The sequence below is a fragment of the Aspergillus vadensis genome (assembly GCF_003184925.1).
Source record: "Aspergillus vadensis CBS 113365 unplaced genomic scaffold BO88scaffold_3, whole genome shotgun sequence".
Lineage (NCBI taxonomy): Eukaryota > Fungi > Ascomycota > Eurotiomycetes > Eurotiales > Aspergillaceae > Aspergillus > Aspergillus vadensis.
In genome coordinates, this window is record NW_020292041.1 from 217,823 (window position 1) to 244,962 (window position 27,140).

General features: G+C 40.0%; 5 protein-coding genes across 5 annotated transcripts; 3 read left to right on the forward strand and 2 right to left on the reverse strand.

Moving 5' to 3' along the window:
• Positions 1–5,913: 5,913 nt before the first annotated feature.
• BO88DRAFT_401653 (sterol desaturase family protein) lies at positions 5,914–7,270 on the reverse strand. Its single transcript, XM_025705898.1, has 3 exons — positions 7,138–7,270; positions 6,999–7,084; positions 5,914–6,940 (listed from the first exon to the last, which is right to left on the reverse strand). The coding sequence occupies exons 1-3, from the start codon at positions 7,234–7,236 to the stop codon at positions 6,376–6,378; spliced, it is 750 nt and encodes a 249-aa protein (XP_025566316.1). The 5' UTR covers positions 7,237–7,270; the 3' UTR covers positions 5,914–6,375.
• Positions 7,271–8,611: 1,341 nt separating this feature from the next.
• On the forward strand, positions 8,612–10,723 carry BO88DRAFT_449927 (NCA2 family protein; the record flags this gene model as incomplete). The annotated part of the gene is made up of 4 exons (XM_025710529.1): positions 8,612–8,628; positions 8,685–10,250; positions 10,299–10,424; positions 10,483–10,723. 4 exons carry the CDS (start codon positions 8,612–8,614, stop codon positions 10,721–10,723), a joined length of 1,950 nt encoding a protein of 649 aa, XP_025566317.1.
• Positions 10,724–11,381: 658 nt separating this feature from the next.
• On the forward strand, positions 11,382–12,804 carry srgA (Rab family GTPase srgA). The gene is made up of 5 exons (XM_025701611.1): positions 11,382–11,434; positions 11,589–11,862; positions 11,917–12,184; positions 12,258–12,653; positions 12,703–12,804. The coding sequence occupies exons 2-4, from the start codon at positions 11,833–11,835 to the stop codon at positions 12,578–12,580; spliced, it is 621 nt and encodes a 206-aa protein (XP_025566318.1). The 5' UTR covers positions 11,382–11,434; positions 11,589–11,832; the 3' UTR covers positions 12,581–12,653; positions 12,703–12,804.
• Positions 12,805–13,973: 1,169 nt separating this feature from the next.
• BO88DRAFT_449929 (putative AAA family ATPase) lies at positions 13,974–17,817 on the forward strand (the record flags this gene model as incomplete). The annotated part of the gene is made up of 6 exons (XM_025710530.1): positions 13,974–15,500; positions 15,550–16,209; positions 16,735–17,139; positions 17,174–17,279; positions 17,332–17,438; positions 17,488–17,817. 6 exons carry the CDS (start codon positions 13,974–13,976, stop codon positions 17,815–17,817), a joined length of 3,135 nt encoding a protein of 1,044 aa, XP_025566319.1.
• A 170-nt stretch (positions 17,818–17,987) lies between these two features.
• Positions 17,988–27,008, reverse strand: atrA (protein kinase MEC1). Its single transcript, XM_025709356.1, has 26 exons — positions 26,374–27,008; positions 25,699–26,324; positions 25,338–25,642; positions 24,888–25,283; positions 24,682–24,834; positions 24,527–24,623; positions 23,967–24,446; positions 23,670–23,912; positions 22,381–23,610; positions 21,776–22,316; positions 21,245–21,725; positions 20,880–21,183; positions 20,729–20,826; positions 20,573–20,665; positions 20,356–20,517; positions 20,159–20,255; positions 19,915–20,109; positions 19,574–19,856; positions 19,327–19,524; positions 19,142–19,266; positions 19,001–19,083; positions 18,817–18,939; positions 18,674–18,761; positions 18,530–18,614; positions 18,361–18,479; positions 17,988–18,312 (listed from the first exon to the last, which is right to left on the reverse strand). The coding sequence occupies exons 1-26, from the start codon at positions 26,957–26,959 to the stop codon at positions 18,121–18,123; spliced, it is 7,383 nt and encodes a 2,460-aa protein (XP_025566320.1). The 5' UTR covers positions 26,960–27,008; the 3' UTR covers positions 17,988–18,120.
• Positions 27,009–27,140: the final 132 nt, after the last annotated feature.

Below are 27,140 nucleotides of genomic sequence, written 5' to 3' on the forward strand. Positions count from 1 at the left end.
ATTTTTAAATTACTTAAAAAATATAAAAATAATTTTTTATTATTATCTTTATATTACTTGGTCAAGATATTATTATTAAATATAATATATTTTATTATAGTTTTTAGTATAATACAGATATATTAATTTTATTAATATATCTGAAGTAGTAATAGTAATTATAATAAAAGAATTTTTAATATAAATTATATAATTTTATTTTTAGAATAAGATTTCTTAAGAAGATCGAGTTTTTTAAAATATTATTTATATTCTATAAATTCCAGAAGATAGTAACTATAAAAACTTATATTAAATTAGTCTTAAGTCATTATATTAGAGTTTACTAAATAAAATCTAGTTTTTAATATTTAAATTATTTTATGATAAATTTTTCTTAACCTGCTCCACTATCTCAGAAAAAAAATAAAATAGAAATAACATAGACTAGGATCATCTATTAGTAATAATATAAATTTATTATAAGATAAGAAAAAAAGCCAGGCTGTATTATTATATATAACTTTTTCATACTTTATAACTATATTAATATTGAGATTATCATTCCTGCTCTAGAATATTTATATAATAGTTTTAATACATAATCTTATCAGAAAGTTCTAATTAGAAAGACTTTATATTTTTCACTTAATTATAAAAATAGAAATTGTTATATAAGAACGATTCAGCATGTGTAATAAGATAAATATATATTTTTTTATTTTATATAAACAATACAGATAGAAAAAATTATAAAAAGAAAAGTAATTAATGGAAAAATAAACATATAAATCAAAGCACAGATTAAAAAAGTCAAAAATAAAAAAATAATATTATTAATTTTAAAATATCTTTAATATATAATTAAATTCAGGAGATCTTTAGCTTAAATACTAGATTTATTTTTATATATTATATGATTTATCTATGATAGATTATAAATTTATAGATTCATATAATAATAAAATCAATATTATTAATATCTAAAATAGTATATGATATTACATAAAATAATAATATCTAATGATTATGATAGTGTATAAAAAGTAGAATATATACAAAATGTAGACTTATTTAGAGAAATATAATGAATTTCTAATCTAATATATAATAGCAGGTATGAATAAATATTTTATTTAATTAAATATTTTTATATAAAGAATTATACTTAATAGATTATTTAAGAAAAGTACTAGCTGTGAGACCTCAGTCATCCCATGCCTTATCACGTGACTGTTATACAGAGGTCACATGGTCTTTCAGGCTTGAAATATTACTAATAACAATCTCCAGAGAAATAATCAAGATATAGAACTTACTAGAAGATAATGCAGGGACCAGCTAGAAAATAGAAAAAGAATTCAGAAAAGCTGATAAAAATCTAATAAAAAGATAATAAAAATAAGATAGAACTTACTAACTAAAAATTAATTTTAAAAAATATATAAAATAGCCTGATCTCTAGAAATTAAATTTTTTTAGTTTATTAATTCTTCTGAGTATACAGGCTTTGATTTAAGATAATATATTATTATAATTTTTAGATTCTTATATAATTAATAAATCTTAATCTTATTTTTTTATAATAAAATTAGTATATAATTCTTCCTGAAAGAAAATTCTTCTCAGGAAATTTACTAAATATTATTTTCCTATAAATAATTTAATTTTGATTTTATTTTAAAAGATATATTAATGAGAATTAATTAATTAATATGAATAGAAGTAAATAAGGTTCAGAATATAAATAATTTTAAATGTCAGAAAATATATTTTTTAGTGCCTAGAGTCGTCTATAGAAAAAGATTTAAATAAATTATTTATATTTTAAAAAATTTTAATCTCTGGATTATCCTATTATCAGATATGAAAATTTCCTTAAGAAAATTAGAAAAATAAATTAAGAAACTAGATATTTTCAGATTCTAAGAAAATTAATAAAAATTTTTTATTAATTCAAAAAAAAAGAAAACAAACATAGAAAAATTAGAAAACATTTTATAATAATTCAATAATTAAAAATGAATTACATATATAATAAATCATTAAAAATAAGTATAAATATAAGCCCTCACTTAAAAATTTATTATTCTTATGAAGATTAATTTCTAAAGATATATAAAACAGTCTAATCTTTAGAAAGTGAATAGTTTTTCTTTTCTTTTTTAGATTCATTAGTTCTCGTGAATATACAGGCTCTATTCAGACATGATTAGTCATTGTAGTCTTTAGGTTCTTATAATTCAGGAAGGAGCAGATGCAAAGATAAAGAAGCATTCCTAAATCCAGGTTATAAGTGCAGGACAAGGCCAGTTCGCGGCTAGTCAGGACCTCCAGGCGTATCTAGATGTGATAGAATAGCCTAGCCATCAGGATAAAAGTCATCGGGATGACATATTATAGTAATTAAATTTTATAATAAATATAAATATTATTAGATTTTTAGAATTAAAATTTATATAAATTTAATAGAAATTTTAGTAAATATTAAGTTTAATAAAGATTTTAGTATTTTTTAGTTAATTTATTAATTTATTAATTAATAGAATCAGATAAAGATGCTTATATATTAATATATTTTATTTTTAATGATTTATATAAAAATATAATTTTTCCGAGCTTCCGCATTATAAAGATAAAAAAGATAAATAATATTATATTAAAAATAAAAAAAATTTTAAATTTTTAATAATATATTTTTAAGTTATTCAAAGTTTTTCTAAAATTATTTTATATAAAAAATTATTTTTAGAGAATTCCCTTTTTCTACTTTTATTCAATAAATATAGAAATAAAATAATAAAAGTATATCTAATTTTTTTAAAAAAAATATTAATTAAATTATACTATACTAATATATAAATAAAATTTATTAGTTTTATTATCTTATTAATTCAGAATCTTATTTTGCAGAATCTTATTTATTTAAAATTATTTTAAAATTATATTTAGAAATATAATAAATATCTTAAACTTTTAATTCTGAAAATATTTATAAAATATAATATTTCAATTAATATTATTTTTTATTTAAGATATTTTTATGATAAAAATTCAAAAATAATATAAATTGCTTGTACTAAAAGCTTTAATTATTAAAATTATAATTTATTTTACTTAAAGTCTCCCACAGGAAGCTCTTATAAATTTATAATAATATAAATTTATATTCAAAAATTAATATAGATTATAATAATTTTAATATTCTGTAAAAATATATATTTTAGTAAACAGTATCCTGCTAATAATTTTAATCTATAAAATATTAATTTAAAAATATTTCATAAAACATAATATAACAAATTTATTTTAATTTCATTTTATAATTAGAGCTAGTCAAGTTATATAAATTAATAATATTAATTATTTATTAAGATTTTATATTTCATAAATTATATTTTTCTAGTATAATATCATATTGGTTAAAATAAAGATTAAAAATATATTAATAAATCATAACTAATCAATAATAAAATTAGAGTAAAATATATATTAAAAGTATAATAATTCTTTTATTAAATTTTATTATAATATATCTAGTTATTAAGAAAATATTTTATTCTAAAATCAGTATATTAGTTTAATTATAAAATTAATATTTATGTATATAAATATATTTACTCTAGTATATCAAAGTATAAATAAATATTACTTATTTAATTTTTATTATTATATATTGATTATAAAATTCTAATTTTTTTTATTTAGCAGAGTCCATAAGTCCAGTATATTTAAATAAAATAAAATTTTATTTAAATTATTTTTCAAGATATTATCTTTTATTTACTTATTTTTTTCTATAATTTTTAATTAATATATATTCATAATCCTCGGGCTCTAAATTTAAAATATAATTAATAATTTAAAAAATTCAGTTACTAGTAAAAATAAAACATAATAATAATAATATTTAAATTATTAATATAATATAATATAATAATAAACTATCTCTTTTAGATTACTTTATTATATAATTAATAAAATCCGAACTACTAGTATATTTAAAAAATTAATTAAAATTTATTTTATTATTTATAAACTAGGCTATAATTATTTCTTTTAATTTTAAAAATAATTATTAATATAAATTATTTTTTCAGTAAATTTTATGTCATGGAACAACCTAGGGGAGTTGTACACACAAGGCCAAAAAGACCATCATTACCCGCAGCTACCTGCGGACCCCTAGAATCCTGCTTATATAGACATGTACACACGGGAGTAGGTGGTCGCTACCACTAATCTATTACATTTTAATAATACCAGTCTTTATTATTAAATATTAAAATTTAGAATTAAATTATCTAGATATTATTTTTAGTTTTTAATATTGATATTAAGTATTATAAACTTTATTTAGATTAATAAAAATTATTTTTATTTATAATGATTAATTATTTTAGAGTAAAATTAAAAAAATTAAATATTTTTAAATAATTTACTATAATAATTATTTATATATATATCAGATAATTAGGTTAATGAAATAAATTATATTAATTTCTAATTTTTATTATATTTTAAATAACTAGTTCTTGAAAGCTAGAATCTTTTTATTATTAGATATTAGAAATCAGAGATTTTTAGAAATTTTTTAGATCTAAAAATCTCTGTTTTCTAGTTATTATAAATTATATAATATATTATTAATACTACCCATATATTATATTTTTAAAGATCATTATTATATTTTTTAACTAATTCATTTTATATTTAAATAAATATATTATATTTATTAATTATAATATTCAGTTCTACTTTTATCTTATTTATAAAATTAAAAATTAAATTAAAATTCTTTTTAAAATCCTTCTTATATATTTTAAATAATTTTTTTAAAGATTTTTTTATAGTTATTATTTTCTTTTTCTGATAAAATAATTAAATATTATTTTAAATTTTTTTATATAGAATAGTGCCAGCCTGGCTTTCTTTAATTATTATAATCTTAAAAAAAATTGTTAATCAATTATCCTTTCTAGAGATTTGATTTAGATTATTTTATTTTAGCTATTTTGATATTACTAAGTATATATTAGATAAATATTAATAGTTTTATTAAATAACTAGTTACTTACAGTATTATTTAAAAAAGTAGTTTACTATAATATTTAATATTATATAAAAGCTAATCAAATAATCTTATTTAATATATTTAAATTAAGATATTAAACATAAAAGAAGAAAGAAAAGAAGTATAAAAATATATATACATAAATAAATAAAATAAATAAGCAAGGTAAAATAAACAGGATAAATAAATAAGTTTATATGTTATTAATAAAGTAAGTGAAAACTACATCATGTGCCCCAGTCATGTTGCTCGCCATCACAATAGTATCTTTCTTAAACATTCAAAAGGAAAAAAATTAGAATATAATAAAATTTGCTTATTAAAATTGAATATATATTAATTAAATAAGAAATTAGTTATTTGAATTATCGATTGAGTTGATAAATTTAGGGGAAGCTCATATAACTAAAAAATCACCTGATTTTTGAGAAATCGGTATTTTATAAGCAGCATGGAAATATAGAACTACTGTTAATAATCTTATAACTTTTATAACTACTATAATAGATTATCTTGATGACTCTGAGCCTGATAGCTAGGCTATTCTATGACAAACATATCATGATAAAGAGGCCAGATGTCTTTGAATATAAACCGAGCACCACTCGCCACCACAAAGCTAAGTAAATAAGATTAAAGAAATAGAGTACATAGTATAATTCCTATGATCTTGTCATATGCCTCCGAAAGCCGCTTACCATCACATAGCTATCTAAATATAGGATAAAGCGGAATTAGTATGCAGAACAGGATGTGTACACCAACAGGCTATTTGCTGGTGCTTGCTGTTACATTTATAACACCACTCAATGCGCACTAAGGACAGATTCGGTATTTGTCCTAGGTTCTCACAGGCCGGGGTCTCATATTAGGTGTTTCCGAGGAATTGTAATCAGTCTAGTGTAGAAGTTTAGTTGCTATTATAATATAAACTCCAACATTGACACATCTCCGGCAACGCCCCTTAATAGCCTCTCTCCCGTTTCCTATCATAAGGATCAAAACTAGAATATAAAGAACATATATGAAAAAGAGATGAAACTATCTTCAATAGACTAAATTACATAAGCCTGCTCAAGGCACGGGATATAGTATAATCCTAGCCATGACACCCTCAGCTAGTCAATCGACCCAAAAGAATATAACTTGAATTAAAATCCATATCTCTATATTAGCAAGTGTAAGTCATAAAATGATGTATCACGTCGTCGATAACCATGGTCAAGTCACGCCGAATGGCCGTATCGCCAGTGAGCCCCTATGGCCCTAAGGCATGGCCCATGCCGGTCACCTTTAAATTAGGCATTGCAAAGACTGGAATATCACTGAGCCTTCTTGGTATCCTTCACGGACTTGTTTTCCCTTCTCCTCTTGATAGCCTCCGGGGAGTATTCGGTGTCAAGAAGATAATCCCACCACCTGAAGCTGCTGGAGTAATTTCCTACAAACTTCTCGTGATGAAGATCATGGTGGTCAGCGCCAGCCCAGAAAGGGAGGAAGTGATGAAGACTCCATGGAAACTCATAGCCACTGTGCGCATCAATGGCCTGGAAAAGCCGCAAGACGATCCAGATGTACATCGTAAAAATATGCAGATCGCCCGTTACTGCACACCATAGAATTGGGCAACCAACAGTACCAAATCCAAGAATCATGACTTCAATTGGAGAAGCATATTCAGCTGCCATACCGAAAGGTGCAGAATATTGATGGTGAATCTTGTGGATGGCTTTATACAGTGGCCCCCAATGGAGAGCACGGTGGGAAAAGTAATGCCACGTGTCTTCCAGAACAAAAAATATCGCTATCTGATAAGCCATGGTCCACAAAGAGGGAAAAGGTACAGAGGTAGACAGGCCAAAAAACTGGGCCATCGGGTGGAAAAGCCTAGAGCTGTTAGTAACGCTATCACAAACGGCCCATAAGAAAATCAAGTATTTCTCACCATATTTGTGGCAGCTCCACGGTAAAATGGCTGAGTAGCACAAATCTAGCACAATCCCATTGCTCCCGTAAGGATGGTATCTTGTTCTGTAGCCCAGTTAGAACAATGGCAGGTAAGCTTCGGTAATCCTGAGCCTCACGCTTTGAATCTTGTAGTTCTTGAACAAGCCGAGAGTGTCTATAAAGATCCAAGGGAGGGAACGCCCGAAATATACAATTTCGTGCATTACGAAAGACATGATTCCAGTTGCAAGAACGTCATTTTGCATCCAGGCATACCATGCTGTCCATAGTCTTTCGACCACGTTCAGATGAGTATTGTATTTGGAGATTTCTTCAAACTGGCCCCAGTATGATTCTGGCGTAGACAGAAGGGTGGAATTCCTATGCCCTGTAAGAATTCATGTATAGAACGGGTGGTATATCAAAAGCTGCTCACATTGTACTGGGACGCAGGCCGGCTTTTGCCCTTAGCACTTTTCTTCTCAACTCTCCTTCAATAAATCCTCGCTATCAGAGCGAAAATACGTAGATGACGGAGGTATGTGAGGTTTAGAGAGTCGTGTTTATGCGATTGGCATATGGCCAATGTTATAAACAAGGATAAAAGTGTTGCAGCAACAAATAAGTAGTTGTTAATGGATTGTTGCCTGTGAGAGGTTGGCTGGTATTTCAGGAACACTTGTGGAAGAAGCGGCGCGACCAGGACAGCCGCTCCCGAGGTGGCGAGACCTTTTCCCCCTGGCCTTGGACCTTTCTGGCACCACTGGCTAGCCGACTGGGACCGATATTAGTTAGCTCCACTTGCTTGGAAACTAGTCTGTATTCCTTGGTAGATACGTTAGTATGTTCGCTACTTATTATTATCTAATTATATTATTATTCCTACCCCTAGCAGCTAATCAAAGCGACCTCCTCACTGCACTGTACAGAGCGCTCACTATGTAGAATTGTAGATATTAGTGGACTCGATTAGATCTATGCAGCACCCGGGTAGGTTAATGAGACATACTCTCTGTGCACTTTATTAACACTATGTACATACATACATTTACCCTTTTTGCATGGAGGCAACTTGGGACGCGAGAATTCAGACAGGGGGCCAGGGGGCCAGATTACTAAGCCATGACCAGTGGCCTGAGGACTACAAAAGCGAAGGCCCTGCTGAGCACAGCATTTATATCACACAGATAATACTTGCACCATAGTCACTGTCGTGGCCAGTGTATATTGTACTTTTGTACAGATTCCCCAGCATAATCAGCCCTCTGCAGAGGGATGTTCTTTTTTGATTGGTCTTATTTGAATCAAGCTTAAACTTGACGCGCCGTGAGTTTACTCGCCTTACGATAGATGTAGTAGCCATTTAGGTAATGCTCGGAACACCGTGTTACCCTGCCACAACCCACCAAATGATACATTTGATTATATCATTTGGCCTGAAGAGAGAGTACTTGATTCAAGGTGTGAAAGTGGGCTTGATGTTTGCATGATTTGCTTGGTGTGCATGACGCCATTATTCTTAAACCCGAACTTCTTCATCAGTAATTCTTCTGGTTATTCCACATAATTTCTATTGTTGGCCCTACCCTGCCGTTTGCTCCACCATTCGCAATGTATGCGATAAATAAGTAAGTTACTCAATTGTATTGTCAGCATGAGGGAAGTATTGACACTGTCACTGTAGGGCGTACGGTCTGGATGCACATTTTGATAAACTGTGGCGGCAAATAAGCGATAATGCCTATCCGAAATCGCTAGACGTCTACGAACACGCAAGCCAAGCGAAATACCCTATTGAGAATGTCGCGAAACTGGAGAAGCTCATGGACACACTTTCCGTGACATCCAAGTCTCAACCGTTACTGCAGACGGAAAGGCTCTTGAAAATAATTGCCGAATACCCCGAGGATGTGCTCGATGCTGATTCCACGCTCCCAGACGTGAAAGCTTTCACGGCACACGTCGTAGACACTTCTTGGCTCGTAGCTGCTAAGGCTGCAGTCCAGACTCTCGGAGTTATACTGAATACGCTGTCAGATGATGTACTCTCCCTCAATGACGAGATGCTTTATTGGGACAGTGTTTTGGAGTCCCCCTGGTCACTTGGGCTCTATATGCTCCAAACATCACCAGTGGTGCTTTGGAGCCGATTCCGAGAAGTCTGTCACCATGCTAACTCTATGAACAATCCCCGGACGTCCGGTCAACCCAACTGGATGCAATTTTACGAATCTGTTCGCCAGTGTGTCCTTCCTCAAAGGTTGCATTTTTGGCGGGGAAGGATGTTATCACCACTCTCAACAGCGAAGTCAGATGTACGGCAGAAGCGGAAGACATTGAGTTCATTGAAAGATATGAATGCTTGTAGCATAGGGATCCTCATAAGGAACAGTTTCTCATGCGCAGTTGGCGACAGTTCTACAGGTGACAATAGCCATGGCGTGTTCATTGAGAGCTGGCAGACCAACGTCCTTGAGAGTGTGGCTTTGATGAAATTGCTCCTTGAAGATGCTGAAAAGGAAAATGTTCCGTGGGATCATGAAGAGCACATAAAACTGGCGATCAGTCAAGAAGTTACGTCGATGCGCATGCATTACTGCAGTGATCTATCATCTGAGGGTCCGAGGTTCGTCATGAACCAACTGGGCTATATACTTGAAAAGCTTCTACCGGCCTATGCCAAAGCTTCAGCCACAACAATCGACAACTCTGGACGCCCCCATTACCTAGTACGTTTTTGGCTACCCTTGACCCTTGCGCTATTATCAACAAGTACATCACTGGAGCTGTTAAGGAATAGGCGCCATGAGCTCCTGGAATGGATTGCCAACTTCGGTTCAACAACTATCGAGTTTTGGAACAACTGGGTTGTAGACCCACTTCGCAGGCTTATTGGCACTATAAGACATGATGAAAAGAGTGAGATTGCTTTGATGAGTAGAAACAGCTTGGAAGCCGATCGAGCTAGTTTGGAAAGAATGGTTGTGGACTTCGTTCTTGATCGTTGTGAACCGAACAAGAATGACTATGATGCTTTTGATACTCATGTCATTACTGCTAAAGTCCGGGAAGGTGACTTAACACCGGTGCTGAAAGCATATGAAAATGACCTACGTAGTCCTTTCGTTGGGACCGTCAAGGGTGATTTGGTGCGAGCACTTTTAATACAGATACAGAAGACAAAAGTAGATGTTGAAATTGCGATAGGGGGAATTGACGCTCTGTTGAAAAGCCAAGAGCTGGTTTTTGGGTACGACTTCCGGCCAGGAATATCAGAGTAGCCATTGACTTCATATAGGTTTATTGGACTAACCCCAGGTTTAATGGTGTCATATGCGACTCTTCGTTGGCTTTATGGCTTGCTTGGCAGTCGAAGGGGCTTTCGAATGGGTAAGCAGCAGGACGAACTGAGGCATGCTTTGCGGTAAGTTCTAGCTTAGTTCCAAACAACACCTTGATTCAGGGCTAATATATTGCTGTAGGATTGTACATCGGACTTTAACATCATCTGCCTCCACTCCCGGCGATGCGCTCGCATTTAGAGACTATGGTCTCCTCATATGCAACGCCGAAGTCCTACTCTCAAAGGCGCGGTCCATACTGAAAGGCGCAGATCTCCGTTCATTCCAGGAAGACATCAATGAATTAGTCGAGCGAGATACGATTGACCGGCAACTCAAGGTTGTTGAACGAATGGGTTGGGTATACTCAAAATGGATTTGATGCAATCCGGGATGCTGACTCACTGGGGCGTTTTATGCATCACTTGACTCTTCTGGTGGCAATTATATTTTGTGACTTTTGACTTTGGCGGCTGACAATATTTCGAACAAATTTTCCTGTATTATCTCTCACATGCTGTCGTAGACGTATCGTCGAAAAATGATAGAATACTGTGGTGGTCCAATTTACACCAAGCTTATGTACAAGGGAGCTCATTTCTACATCTTGGTATATCTCGGACCATCCTAGTGTTTATCGCGTGAAATGATGTGTTCGATGTTAGTGACCATTTCAATACCCAAGGATGTGATCAAGGTTAAGGGGCATTGATGCTATGTTCTCAAGTAATACTCTTGATATTACTGTTGTTGTTGTTGTTGTCTGTTGTGTTTGGAACGTCTGACTGGAACCACAAATGGACAGTAGCTGTCTTAAAGTGGTATAAAAGCTGATAGTTGAGTACTTTCATCTGTGGGGTGCGCTTGGGTAGACCGAACGATACTAGGCGATTACACAAGTGCCCGGGATACTACTCCGAACATGTACTCACTGTACGTGCATATACTGCTGCCAGCTTCCTAATAAACCTTGAAAGAAATCAGTTCCCAAAGATAAGTTGTGCTACTGTTGTCTATCGAATGAAATCATTACCCCCGGCAACTTTCCGAAAGTCAACGTGTCCAACGTCGCCGATTCTTACTTCAACAAAAGGTCTCCGATACAACACCTGTCTTGTCCCGTCCCGTCCCCTGACCCCATTCTCCGGACCGGCTCCTGGTTCCGTGGAAGATCCTGAATCCAGCACCTGCCACTATTCGAAGACTTGAGTTCTTTTACAGTCGGTATTATTGACGGAGACAAGCAGACAAATCAAGTGAAGTGAAATTTTGATTCCAGCCAAAAACAGATTTGTCGAGAAACCATAAGCGGAATCGGAAGGGATAGGAGAAAAGAGAGGGGGCACGCAAGACCAACAGAGGAGAGGGGAGAATAACGTCAAACCCAACTAAGACGAATATCGAGTAGGGATTAGCACAACGCAGAACATAAACTCACTATCACGGCTTTCATCCCTCGCTCTCTGTATACCTCGAGTCTGCAACAACAAGATGGCTGGTACAAGGAACTACGACTTCCTGGTGAGTATGATTGATGCCCCAAGAAATCAATAAGCTAAACATCGGTCTCTGTAGATCAAGTTACTGCTGATTGGGGATTCTGGGGTGGGAAAGTCATGCTGTCTATTGCGATTCAGTGAAGACTCGTTCACTCCGTCGTTCATCACTACCATCGGAATCGACTTCAAGATACGTACCATCGAGTTGGACGGTAAACGCGTAAAGCTCCAGATATGGGACACAGCTGGGCAAGAGCGATTTAGAACTATCACTACCGCATACTACAGAGGAGCCATGGGCATCCTTCTTGTATACGATGTCACCGACGAAAGATCATTTCAAAGTGAGAAACGCTTTCCTTGAACCCGAGGTGGATCATAAGATACTTAATGCTAATGCCCAATCGCCGTACTTAGACATTCGCACCTGGTTCTCAAATGTTGAGCAACATGCGAGCGAAGGCGTTCACAAGATCCTTATTGGCAACAAATGTGATTGGGAGGAGAAGAGGGCTGTGTCAACTGAGCAAGGGCAGCAATTGGCCAATGAGCTGGGAATACCATTCCTTGAAGTATCAGCTAAGAACAACATCAACATCGAGAAAGCGTTTTATGATCTCGCATCCGATATTAAAAAAGGAATGGATACGTCGAAGTCCGAACAGGTCGGCTCCCAGGGCGTGAGCATAGACCAGCAAGGTTCCGGGTTGAACGGCAATGCGGGTGGGAAGTGCTGTTGATTTGATAGTACACTCTCGTTTGGTCTTCGGGCTATCTTTTCCCATTATGACTCTATGTCTTTGCGTGTTACAGGTTTGTGTGCCATGGCTTCAATACATCATTTTGTTCACGGTTCGAATAGATGCTGGGAAGCTAATTGGCTGATTCTGCTCCTAACCTATGTATGTTGATAATGAAGGCAGGGGCTTATGGTTTTCGTGAATGCCTTCATTCTTCTCTCTGTTCTGTCTTGGGTCGTCATCCACTTACTGCGATTGAATTTTCCCAGGTGGCGTTCTTCTGTGTATTCATTACTGTGCAAGTGAAATTAGGTATAGCATAAACAGTCTTTTGCAAGTGCGGTATACATCACCCGCCAGCATCTCCTAATAAACATGAGGAAACTTGGGGCATGTCCTTATCTGAATGGTCTTGGCAAAAGTTGACTGCAGCCGGAGACAATTATGATGGTGGTCATACAAATTGAAGATCGTCGAGTAAGGAAAGCACCGAGGTAGTTGAGCATCACCACACAAGGAGCGTTAATAGAAAGCGCGGCCAAAAAAAAAAAAAAAAAAAAAAAAAAAAAAAAAAAAAAAAAAAAAAAAAAAAAAAAAAAGAAAAGGAACGTCCCTGGAGGATCATGGTCTAACCTGATCCAAGATGATGGTGTATAACCTACATGGATAGGTAGAAGGGAGAATGCATGGAATTCATTGGTAACGTGCACCTTTTGTGAGAGTTAGTCCTCTCTGTATCTGTACGGTTTGTACACATCTCATTCAGTAATCTAGCACTGACAGTAGCACTGGCATTGCCATTCTATCATTGTGCCGGAAAGAAGTTACTATCGAGTACTTGGAAACATTTGCGGCCGGTATAGTAGACCATGATGTTACTATTGTATCTTCTGCTCCCCTCAAAGTGGGGCTGTGTGGATATCCATTTGAGATGGCCCATTATTTGTGAACAAACACCTTACGGAGTACAGATTTTGTTCGGAACCCTGTTTTCTCCATCCTTTGTCTTTCTACATTGTATTAATCAATCAAGCATATCAGCAAAAGAAATGAGGGAGATTTCGTGAAAGAGCCTTCCATATTCTTGTGTTGGTTTTCCCTTTATCAGACTTTAATCTCTTCTTTTTCCATCCCGCTTTTATCAATCCAGTATACGCGCTCAGCAGCCAGTTTACTTACGCCTTTCTCGGATTACCTAAATGTAAGTCAAGGCAGTCAAAATGTTCCAACAAGTCAAATTTATCGCTTCTGGTGCCTAGGAATTGCTTACAAAGAATCATTATGCAGGTCATGATACTGTAAACAGCAGGTGTACTCAAGCTGCAGTAGTGGGAACGCGGGACACTAGGCGTTACTTTTGGAGGGGCCTTCAGCTACCGCTAAAAAAAATAAAATGTCCGAGACTCGAGCCTTCACAGTTCGACCGCTGTCAAAGCAAACAAGAACTGATCATAGAGATGCCTTTCGTGTTTATCTCTCCTCGTCGTCCCTGGCTTTTCTGAAGCTCAGAGCTGGAGATGTGTGCAATATTAGTCTCGCCGACGGTCCATCGAAAACGGCAATAGCTTGGAACGCGACCGAGAACATTCAAAATACGGTTGTACAGACCTCAAGAACTCTTCAGGAATGCTATGGATTCAAAATTGGGGAGAAGATTACAATATGCAAGGTCGATGGGCCCCTCAATAAGATCGACAAAGTCTCCATTATAGAGTGTTCAGATAGTGATAGGATTGCAAGATACGGCGCGATTCCACCCTCTGACATAATCCACTGGTCATGGTCCCTGGAGTTTCCTCTTCTGAAATGCGATGGCATTACTGTTGGCCTAGTATTTGAGATAGAGCTTAGGGGTCAACGCCGAAGCTTCAGAGTGGCAGATATCTCAGGCGAAGATGGAAGTACTGCCTGTACTCTCTTCAGGTTCGCTGAAACCAGCGAGATCATAATGGGCGAAGATCTTAAGAAACCTCTAGAGCGCGGAACTTCCAATATCCAAGTGCGGCCGACTGGGCTGGGAGGAATGGACCGGCAAATTGAGAGTATCAATGAAAGTCTTGCTGACTTTAACCCTGGTCTAGTCAATCTAATAATGCCTTCATTCTATGAACACAGTCGAGGCATTCTTCTTTATGGTCCGAAGGGAACAGGTAAGACGGCGCTTCTGGAACAGATTAAAGCAGCAGGGTGGAGGCAAACATTCCATATTGGATCCTCAGCCTTTGGCCGCAATATCGGGGATGCCGAATCCAAGATGCGCAATATATTCCAAGAAGCAATGCGTTCTCAACCCAGTGCAATCCTGATTGACCAGGTGGAGTTCATTGCGCCTAGACGGACATCGCTCGATAGCCAGTCGTTGGCATCGGTTCTATGCGAATGCATTGACGCTACAAAGAATGCATTCGTTTTGATTGTGGCTGCAACCCGTCACCCAAATGATGTCGATGATGCCCTGAGGACACCGCATCGACTAGCGACTGAGATTGAACTGCATATTCCGACAGCACATGATCGAGCTAAAATTTTGCGTGCTATATGTGGATCCCCATCCCCGGCATTGAGCGATACCCTCATAGACTTGATAGCGGAGAAAACACATGGTTACGTGGGTGCCGATCTCTTCGCTTTGCTACAGTTGATCAGTCGCAAGGCACGGCAAAGACAGACGTTGGAACATGAGCTTTGTTTTGGTGACAAACGCATACCTGCCGATAATGCTGTTGAAGGTCCGACCACTCATGAACCAGGAACAGCTATACATATCAAGGACGTTGATGTCCTATCAGCCCTGCAGGAAACTCGACCTACTGCTATGCGCGAAGTGTTCTTGGAGACGCCCAAGGTCAGGTGGTCGGACATTGGTGGGCAGCACGAGATCAAGAGACGTTTGCAGAAAGCAGTGGAGCGTCCATTGAAGGTAAGCGCGCACCTTTAGATTGTGCTGTTGCAGTTCTGACAAGGCCAAGCATCCTGAGCGAATGAGGAGGCTTAATTTGACCAGCAAGAAGGGTGTACTTCTTTACGGGCCACCTGGATGCTCTAAGACGTTGACAGTGAAAGCATTGGCCACGGAAGCAGGGCTTAACTTCCTGGCAGTCAAGGGAGCCGAGATCCTAAGCATGTACGTTGGGGAATCTGAACGAGCATTAAGAGAAATTTTTCGAAAAGCTCGTTCTGCAAGGCCCAGCATCATATTCTTCGATGAGATAGACGCTATCGCCTCGAAACGTGGCACTTCATCACAAGGCGGGGTTAATGTTCTTACAACTCTTCTCAATGAAATGGATGGCATCGAGGAGCTTAAAAGTGTCCTAGTCATCGCCGCCACAAACAAACCTGAAGTGATAGACCCGGCGTTGATGCGCCCCGGTCGATTGGACAATATACTTTACATAGGACCTCCCGACTACGAGGCGCGGAAGGAAATCCTGGACATATGGTTTCGCAAATCCGTCATTAACCCGGAAGTTGAGGTGGACGTGTTGGCCATGAAGACTGACGGGTATTCAGGGGCTGAGATCGTGAGCATATGTGAGACAGCCGGTGATGCTGCGTTGGATGCAGAAGAGGAGACCGGCGAAGCGCAAGATATCCGATGGGAGCATTTCGAATATGCGCTTAAGCAGGTGAAGAGACAAATAACGGCCGCTGTTGTTGAAGCATACGAACAGTGGGGTGATTCTGTTGACATATGAGCACAACTGTCTCTATATAGAAACTATATAACGATGCGATCGTTCCGGACTTGGAAGTAATAAACCAATCTTCAAGCATGGAGCTGCTGTTATTTGGCTGGGTACTTTGTTCAACATGTGGGTTCTCTTTTTCTTAGACGAAAAGAACAGAAACCAAGATCGAAACAGTAAAAGAAAGAGAGAAAAAGACGTAGAAAACAGGAAAGAAAGGGAATGATATTTTAGCATTGGTTTTGTTGATGTGCAGGGGATAAGGATAACAAATATGGGGCCCGCCTATCGTGCGGATAGCAAACCTACCTGGCTCTGACCTTCATACATGGCACAACAGGCTTCCAATTACTCTGCAACTTTTGATCCGTCTTGGGCAACCCCACTCAGTATCAGACCTTCGATGCGTCTCGCTCCCTTGATATCTCGCTTATCCGGACTTATTTCTTGCTACAATCTGTTCAGCTTGGCCTTGGTGGTTTCCTAGAAAGCTCCCTCCACCAAGTGGATCCTGTAGGATGCCAGAAAGATACACTCGGGGCCGCTCTCGTGGCCGTTTGCCATCCTCGGAATTTGATCGGGCCCCATCCTTGCAGCGTTCTTTGTCCCCTCGCTCAGAATCGAAATTCAACACTACACCCCGGAGTCGTTCTGTGGAGCGTGGTGCTGTTCGCCGCACTGGTCACCGTTCCAGAAGCTGGTCGCGGTCACCGTCGCACAACAGAGCGCTATCCCGTAGTCGAAGCCGAAGCCGAAGCCGAAGCGAAGCTCCCAGACGTTACAGGAAGAAAGACTTCAGCCGGACTCCGAGTCCCTCTGCCGATGCTTCAAGAAGCTCAAAGGTCGGTTGCGCTTGCATCATTCCAATCTGTAGGTTTTATGCTGGAACTAACGGAAATCAAAGATAGTTATTGAAAAGTTGACCAAAAATGTTACCGAATCACATCTTCGGGAGATATTTGGTGGTTTTGGTGACATACAAAGTCTTGACCTTCCCATGAACAAAGCCTGTAAGTCCTATAGTCTCATGCTTTCCACATGCCCAGGCTGACGCTCTACTAGTCATGACAAACAGGGGCACTGCATACATACTCTACCACGATCCTGCGGATGCAGAGGCAGCCATCGCGCACATGCATGAAGCTCAGCTAGATGGTGCCATGTTGAATGTGTCGATTGTTCTTCCTAGGAGAGCCTTCTCTCGCTCACCACCACCAGTTCAACATAGCAGAGCAAGCTTTGGCCGCCCAGGACACGGCCGCGGACCCCCGTCGGATAGTCGCGCTCCAAGGTCACCGCCACCGGCTAGGAAATATCGCCGTTCTCGGCATATGGAAAGGCATGACATCTATAGGCCTCGCTCTCTGTCGCGTTCCAGGTCGCCACGCCGCTCTCGATCCCTTTCTTCCAAATCCCGTTCAACTTCACCACCGCCAAGGCGGACACATTCGCGTATGGACGGCTCTCAACGTCGCCGTCGCCGTAGCCCGAGCTACAGCAGCTATGGCTATAGCAGTCGCAGTGATAGGGAACGGAGCGCGAGCCTAAGAAGAGACCATCATTAACCCAGGATTGTTTTACGATATCGTCTTGGTGTCATTCGATAGTCTTGATAGGATGTTACAATGAAGATACTGTTCTTGGCGCCGTTCAACTACATGGGACTGGCAGAGGATAATGGGGTGCAGGCCGGTGTACTTCTACACTCGAATCGATTTGAAGCCTTGTCCTATAATTAATAATGTAAAGTTATGTTGTGCACGGGAAAAACTCAGGAAACCCAAGTCATCCGCAATCTAGTTCTAGTAATCACAAATCACCCAGGACCAGGGTCAGTGTCGAGAAGGACCTCTAGAAAAAGGCGCACCAGCCAATATACATAGCAGCTAGATTCTTTACATCCGTTGCTTGTACAATTAGTTCGTCTACGTGACCGTCCACCGAAAGGGGGACTGATTCCCCAGGTAGAAGGCCACGAAGTTTGTTGCGAACATTCTCTAGAACACCGGCAGGTGTCTCTGGGGCATTGACATGTGTACGACGCTACTGTTGATCAGCAACGTGAGCGTCTACATTCTGGGTGGTGCGTACCTTCTTCCCGATGAAGTCCGTGGTAGGGTCATGCAAAAACGTCTCCAGAACGGTCATGAGTGCGTCTTCGTTATGGCGAAGCAGACCAAGACTAATTTCACATGTCTTGCGGAACGGACCTATCAATGATATTAGCACATGGACAATTCAAAGGTTGATTAGAACGAACCATTGTATCCATAGGCACCGAACGCATCAACCATGTTTTGGGTCAAACGAAACGGAACCAGCTCAGGTATATCAAATGTCAATCCCTATTCATGTCAGCCAAGAAAATGCAGGGCAGGTTTGTCTCGGGTCTCGGGCGCCTAACCTTGTCGAAAAGGCAATTGAAGTCGACATGTAAAACACCTCCCGTACCTTCCTCGAACAGTATGTTTTCACCATGTCGATCACCTAACCTGCAGAGAAATGAGCTGAAAGAGATATATATCAGCAAAATGTGGATTAACTAACCCTAGGACATGCCCAACCATGGACATAACAGCACAAGAACGAGTATAGCGAATTCTGGCGGCAAACCATGATCCTGCCTCAGGGAACATTTCAATGAACCATTCAAACAGAACTGGAGGAAACCTGCATCGAGATTAGTCCTGGAACGGAGCGATCCACGAGGAAGTGCATTCGGAAAGCTAACTTTGACAAGACTTTTGTCGTGAAAAGATGGAGTTTTGAGTTGTCGGAGCATGCTTCGTTGAGGTCGTGTCTGATTTCATTATACTATAGTAGAACCACTTCAATAGCTGTATGGCTTTCCTCATGAAGATGGAAAACTTACGTTTGGCGCGATGCCTCTCTCTCTCAAGAGCTTGATAACAATATCCCTCAAAGCACGAAGGTTGTCGACCCATTCGATTAGCCCGCATTCTTCGTTCAGCGGTGTCACAGCGTACGTTTTGATATCTGCCACAGCGATCACTCGGTCAGAGGATAATGGAACAAAGAGGATATTTGAGTACTTACACATCCGTCGTTTGCTCGATTCCACATCCTTTTTGAAGAGCCGATTGATCATGTTGTTGAATTCCATGAGCCGTTGATCTTTGCGCAGGTCATCCTTGGGTTTGCACAGAATATTGTATACTTTTCCATCCGAGCCCCGGATCCCTATCCTTCGTGGTTTCTGGAGAGAATTCAAGACCTGCACATCGTCCAGAATGGCTATCAATAGTCAGTGAGGTTTCTGCAGAAGTCAAACAAGAAGCGCTACCTTCAATAGTCGTAGGATCCCTAGGGAAGGCCCTGAAACCTTTCAGGTATTCAGGTTTATGGCTGGCTGGTAGCGTCGGTGTTAACATTGCTTGGAACGGCACCACAAGCCTGCAAGGCGCCACCTTGTGACTGAACTTCAGATCACGCAGACTGACTCTCAGGACTTTGTCTTCAATGCGAGCTATGCACAACCTTAGCATTTCCTCTGAGAATTTTTGTCCTTGATTTATCATGCCACGCATATCCGACGATGGCTGATTCTTCAGTTTCTTGTTTACTTCCTGCTTGAGATTAGAGCTCGAACCATGATTTGATGCAAGTGTCTCCTTCTTAACTCACCGTAATCTTCTGCAAGCAGTTTATCCCTCTGGATGCCCGGTCCTTGGAAGAGGATTTAACCACTGCGAGGACAGTCCATAGCCCTTGCTGGGGAAATGAGTTAACTGCCCTGGCTACGATCTTGGTCAACAAGTCGTATACCGTCGTATTTGGGTGACATATCCTAGCAACAACTTGAGGGAGAATGGTGAAAAGCTGTCTCTAGTTAGCAAGCTTTCATATGGTACACGACTTTGTTACCAACCAGCGCAGCCGGGATCCTGTTCACATATTTCTTGAGTTGTGTATGCATATCATCAAGGCTCTTTTTTCGCTGGCTCAGAGTGTGCTTTTGGAAATCTCTTTTAAGTCGTTCCGATTATTTCAGTCAGCATGCAAATTGAGGTGAAGGTAACGGGAGTTGAAATATTTAAATTCCGAGGAAAATTGACTACTACTTACTCGTTGTCGCCTCTTTTTGGATCAAACGGCTGGTCAACGGTAGAAGCGTGTTCTAGCCAGAGTGTTAAGATTTTGGGCAAGGACTGAAATACGTATTTGTTGCCATGGGCCAATGACCGGAGATAGTTGTCAACAACAAGTTTTGAGGCCTCGCCACTCAAGCTGTGAAAGATATAAGCCATTGATCATTTTGCAGGTCAGGAATAGGAATGCTGACTAGATTTGTGCTTCCTTCCCCAGAGGTTTCGCTTTCTCCATATCCAGGATTTTGTTGTAGTGCTTGCCTAGGTAGTAATGGGCCTTCTCCCACCTAAGAACCAGTTAGCTTCCTATTCAAAGCACCTGCCGTACCTTTCTGGGAAATAGAATCTACCTAGGGTGGAGCTTTATAGCTTCCCTGTATCTCTGGACGATAGCATCTGATTGTGTTTGCCCTGCCCTGTCTGTCCACTTGGCCAGGAGCAGATGTGCCTATATAGTTGATACAGTCAGATCGTGTCAGTAGCCTATGGACGGTGACATACTCGAGCCAAGAGCATATTTTGATGTTCACCATTATTTGCAACTAGCGATGAGGTGCGCTCTTGAGATGAGGCTGTCTCTGACGAGAACTCATTAGCAGTAATTGCGCCTTCCAGTGTTTGTATTGCTTTTCGATGATGACCGTCTTTCCAGAGGAGCCGTGCGTGCTCAATAGTGGCAGATCTATCATTCAGACGAGCTGCATGGAGCATCGATTGGTATGCTTGATTGGTGAAGTTGCCTTTGCGCGACAGACGTGCACTAGTTAGCCAAGCAGCGGCTATGTCAGAATCGGTAAATTCGTTCCTTTAAGGCTCTATCAGCATCTGACAAGAGAAAATTCATAAAGAAGGCAAAAGCGACATACGTTAGCTCCATCGTAGCCCTTCTGAGGCCTAAGAGATATTGCTTGTCAGAGATGTAGCCCCCAAGGATATCCAAACGTCGATCCAGTATATCAGGTAGCTTTGTGCGCGAGCCATTGCTCTCACTATCCTCAAATTTAGCGCGGGCTATAGACTCCACCTCGTGTAGAGTGTGTAGCTTGAGAATGCTATCATGACATGACTGCAACGATACCACGGAGTTAGCTGTTAGGGACTTGGCCACACTGAGTCGTAAGGCCTCTATATGTTCCCAGAATTCCGTATACTTGCCGCGCCGGAAAGCATTGAGGGCCAATCCGATCTCAATATTAAATTCCCCCCTACCCAACTGCGAGAGCTGCTGGAGATACTCATTTAGCTTTCCCCAATTACTTGTGATCCAGGTCGCTTCTACTGCAAAAGGTAGAAACTTTCTAGATGAATTATTTGCTTTCAAGATCTCGAACCGCGTGAGAATGGCATCTAAGAATGTGTCAGTGGGCCGGCTGGACGGGGATTGACTAGGGAAATACCTTGTTGTCCAGATTCCTTGAGACATGCGAGTAGACCCCACTGTGCTTCGCTATTATTTGGTTCTTTCTCAAGTTGCAATTCATACCAGCTTTGTGCAGTAGCCCACCTTCCTGCCTTTCGATGCTCAAGTACCTGCTGATCGATGTTTAACACGTGCAGATGGCTTGAAATTCCTTCGATACCGTCTGGTTCGTCGATCCGACTGTAGATATCTTGTAATCGCTGGTAGAGAGGTTCGACGGCGGCGCCTCCTTGCTTAGAATGCTGGTTTTTCCACTGTCGGATGTACTGCTCCCAATGGAACAGAGCCCGTGAGAACGATTTGCACTCAACAGCCCTCTTGGAGATGACCTCTGGAGGTATCGAACTCAGAAGTAGCTCTACAGCTTTGGCTTGCGAATGGTAGGTGTCTAACAAAGCATCGCGAGATGCTCCCTTGTGGTTACGATTTGAAGGATGGCTGTGGTTCCTGAGACTATTGATTTGTTTCTTCTTGCCCTGTAGCCACCTTGAAAGGTAGTCGAGGACTTCGAAAATGCTCTGTTTCGAACAGTGTGAGACAATCAAATGAATCTGCGCAAATAAATGGAGTTACGCTACTCACCTGACTGCACAATATGATGTTCTCATATACATAATCGTGTGTGTCGGGTAATGGGTGTGACAGGACATTCACTAGCTCACAGCGTAGATCTTCTTTCTCTTGTGGGCTCCCAGAAACCGTACGGTTAAGCACCGCGAATGGCAGCAAAAAAGATGCTATTGAGATGTCTTGGCCTTTCACAATGCGGCTGCAAACACTAAATACTAATTTCGCATTGTCACCGTTCCCGGCTTGCAATAGATCTTGCACAAAGCTCCGTAGCCAGTTGCCATGTGTCAGTCCAGCTTTGAACAAGGGATAGCTGCAGTTAGTGTTGAGGGTCCCAATGGTAACTGTATACTTTGAGGTAAGGAAAGGAGCTAGAATGTTGCGAACAGTTTCAGGTAGCTCTAGCCAGCGTTGATATTTCTCATCCGCTCGGAAGTCACGCGATCGATTGGCCACAGCTGAATCAAGACCGCAGAACCTGAGTAGGTTCTGCATCGCGTATGCAAGAAATCCTTGAGCTCTAGTATTTGAAGCTGATAGGAACGTCTCCACTAATACGTTCTGGAGGAAGAAAAGTATGAAGTCAAAGGTCTCTTCCATGCTGTCAAAGTTGGACAAGACCAGAATGCCTTTCTTTTCTTTCACCGTGTCCACTCGGTTAGGGTCAAGACAGCCGATCAAGCCTAGACATTCAGCCGATAACTTGGTTATAACATCCGAGCTAGTGTTGAATTTCACACAACAATCGAGCAATGACCGTGTTAGCTGTGCAACAACTGGATCTGGAATCTCACTAAGAACAGATCTATGAATGAACTCTTCATTCTGGGAGAGATAAGGAACTAGCTCATGCAAGGATTGCTCAACAACCGTTGCAGTATCACTTTGACAACGACGAATGAATGCGAGAAAATGGCTTCGTACATCCATCTTCTCTTTCATGCTATTAAGCGTCGCTTCATGCTTGTCGAGTACGGGAATTGATGCTAGCGAGGGCATGGTATTGAAGATATCGCGTACCAACTCATGGTGAGACTGCATGATGTATTCAACGAGTTCGTACGCTTGCTTCCTTGTATCCTCAGTGAACATGTCCCAGTATCTGATCACAATGGACAGTGTCTGATCAATGAGGGGCTCAACTTCCTCTTCTTGTAGGGAAATGATCAGGACTCTCCAGACAATGAAAGCATTATTACACAGCTCTTGATTTTCAAGAGCGGCTCGCAAACATGCGCATATCTATCTCACTTTAGCTTAATACTGAAAATCAGGATATCTGAGCTGACTTATGTACGAACCTGGGGTAAGGCGCTACTGATATGGCCACGAGCAACCTTTATCATCTCTCCAATCGCTGCAATATTCCTTTTCTTCTCAATCAGAGGTTGTCTGATTTGGAAGTCATTTACAGCATGAGCGAACTGTGTAATGATTCCAAGAACATGCTCCTCAATGAAGTATCCTATAAGATTCGCTCGTCTTGGTGTGTGACCTGATTTTCGTGGAACAAGGACGGCTAAAAGATGAAGTGCGCGGAGAAACTACAGTTCCTTCATGTCAACGTCGATCTCGCTGTGGAATCAGCAACGACATACCCTCTTGCCTTTCTCCTCTCCCAAGTCGCCAAGGCCTTTGAGTAGGTCACAGGCAATCAGTATCGGCTCAATTCTCAAAAGCTCAGCCAGAGTACGGCCCCTAAAGGCAGTATCAACTTCCGACAAAGCGGACATGACGGATTCTTCTGGATTCGGCGATGGTTGGCTTAGCAAAAAAGCGAGTATCGATGCAAGATTGTTCTTCTCTGAGCAGATATCGAATGGTGTCTTCGCGTCCTTGTACGTTGCCCCAACTCTGATGATCACATCGCGCTTCCGGGTAAGTACCAGATATGGAAGGACATAGGTCTCTGTCAATCTGAGGAAGTCATCCACTTTCATACCCAGGAGGTCGCACAGCTGTTCTGCCATGTAAGGGCGAGACTGAAAATTTCTCACAACGGTCACTGACAACGTCCTCCAAAAAGGCCTAAACAAGGCGGCCGGAGTGACAGAAAGCTGCTGTGCAAGCCCTGAGAGCTAAGTTCTATTAGATGATGGCCTAATGTAGTCACATGCGGAAGGCAGCATATGATCATAATATCAGGAGCCACACGTACTTCGGTATAAGCCACCGCCCCTATAAACGGGTTCGGATGTCCAAGGTACTCTACCAGACGAAGAAGTATGATATTCATCTCTTCATCGTTAGAAAACCTGTAGATATACGATATGTCAGCGAATGCTCACAACTACTTAACGGGATCAAACTCACTGCGCCAGATGACATAGAGTAAGAATACATGTCTCATGTAATGGCGTCTCCTGTTTCTCAGAGAGGCTCTGTAGCCAGTCCAGAATGACAATAAAATTACCTCGTCGGGTTTCGTGGTCGAGATCCATACGAACGAATGAGGTTATTGAATGTCTGAAGAGGGTCAGCACTTCAAAGCTTTCGCAAGATCTCCCAATAAAAAATACCCCATAGTAAGACGTAGCTCTCTGACAGAGCTCCTGAGAGAATTGAGGCAAAATTCGCCGAAAACAGAAGATGCAAGCTGCATATGAGCTGAGTCGGAAGTATGCATCAACGTCCTTCTTAACGCAACTGTCGCAGCTATTCTCAGGTTTGCAGTCCGTGAAAGGTTGGAAATGATGTGATTCAAGATCTGACATAGTTCATCACTCTTGATAATGTTGGAATTGCTTTCTGGTTTGAGGTCACGACATTTGGGGTCACAGATTCTACAGTTGAAACTGTCCTCTGAATCAAAATTCATCATATCTATCAGGTTTCTGGACAATGCACAGGGGATATTGCACAAAAAACATAATAATTTTAGTTTGTCCTGCTCCGATAGTCCAATGTATGATGTACTTTCCGTTGTCAGTCAACAATTGGATTCACGGGGACAATACATGTCGACTTACAGAACCGCACAGCTCAGATCCCCCAGGGTGCCACTCCGGTCACAGCTGAGTAGTTCAAGTGACTTGGATATAAGCCTCTGTGCCACATTTTGGCCTTCTCTGTAGGCATCCAGTCGCGGGAGACAGCGACGTTTGGCCATCCGGACAGCCCCAACACCACTAATGGAAGAGTGGCCAGAATCTGGGAACTTGTGAATAGCTACCAATTCCGTTGAATACCCTTTGCAGAAAGCTGCCTCTGCACCTTTTGCGTTGGGAGAATTGTAAGTCATGGGACAATGTACGAGGGAACATTCGATCGCAGCCTAGCTTTGAGTTAACCAGACGGTAGCTATGGCGAGGGTCATATGGGATGATATACCTGAAGACAAGTATCAAATGAACTGAACAAGGCGAGGTTACTCTTGATTGGTAGCACAGTAGCACCCATTGATTGCATTATATCCTTTTCAGATGTGAAAGCCTTAGTGAAGCTGTCAATGGCATGGCTTAGGCTTAATTGGAGATCAGAAGCCTGATTTAGCATTTCTAGAGCAAAGGTTTCTGCGAATGTCTGGAGGAAAATGTATGCTAGCCTTTGTTTCGCTGATGCATGTGGAACATGGTCACAAAATCTTTTTATGAACCTCAGGAACTGTGAAAAGGTCGGCACTTGGTTTGTGACGTCCTGAATATTTGATTTGCAGTGCCAAAGCACAGCGAGCTTCCACAAGCGCCGATAACCATTAGAGAGCCATACCAGATCCTGTCGTTTGGAGGGGATATTATAAGAAACTTGAGCATTGATTGTAGATGTGAGCATATCAAGGCATAGACGGACTGTTTGAGCGCAGCTCTCAAGTCTGATCAATTTCTTCAAAGATCCACAGCGTAGGCCAAGTCTGTCAACATCCAAAGTACAAAGCTGCTTCGGATATACTACAGGGGAGCCGGCCACATGGGTAAGCGGGGCTCGAGACTGATAGGCCTCAAGAGCATCAAGGAGTTCTGGAGGGATCAGTATAGGACTCAAATCTAGCCGAGGATTTTCACAAACCAGTAGTGCAGGCCCGAACAAAGGCAGTAATACCAACAAACGAAGACCATAGCTTCGTATGATTGTGTGAAGCGTTGAACATACTTGCGAGGATGCCACTGATTCTATCTTCAACAGGCTCACTGTCCCAGGTAGAGAATAGATGGACTAGCCAGACGACTAGACACGAGTACAAGGGACTTGCTGCATCTTTTCCCAGAACTTCAGGCTCTGGCATCTCCAAAAGCGCTAATGGTGCTTTGTCAACAGCATTTTGGACGATGTCCAAGCAGTCCAGGAGTTGACCTTGTAATTCCGACCTATCATCTCTGATACAGGGCTCTAGACCTGCTTTCAGCACGATGCAAATCAGTTTCTTGACATCAGTGATACTATCATTAAGCTGAAGACGACTATATTTCCCGTCGAGCAACTCATGCCGGAGCTGCGAAAATGCCTCTTTAGTTAGACCAAGCGTCCCATCACCCTGTGATGAAAGGTGTGGTGCAAGGTTGGCTGCGAGCGTAGAGGAAACTGGCTCTGCAGGATTCCAATCTGCAACCTCAGGAATAGGTAAACGAGACTCCTTGCGCTTATTAGTTGCCATTGGCGATGCCTTTATACATGGTCCTGATTTCTCCCAGGCCTCGTTGAGCGCGAAGAGTGGTGAACAGACCGGCTTAAGATCTACGGATAGTAATACTCATGTATGTTTCAGTGACGCGTAGTACGGTGTAAGTAACATGTATGGTTTCCCCACAGTCCATCCATCCAGTGAGGTGTTGAGA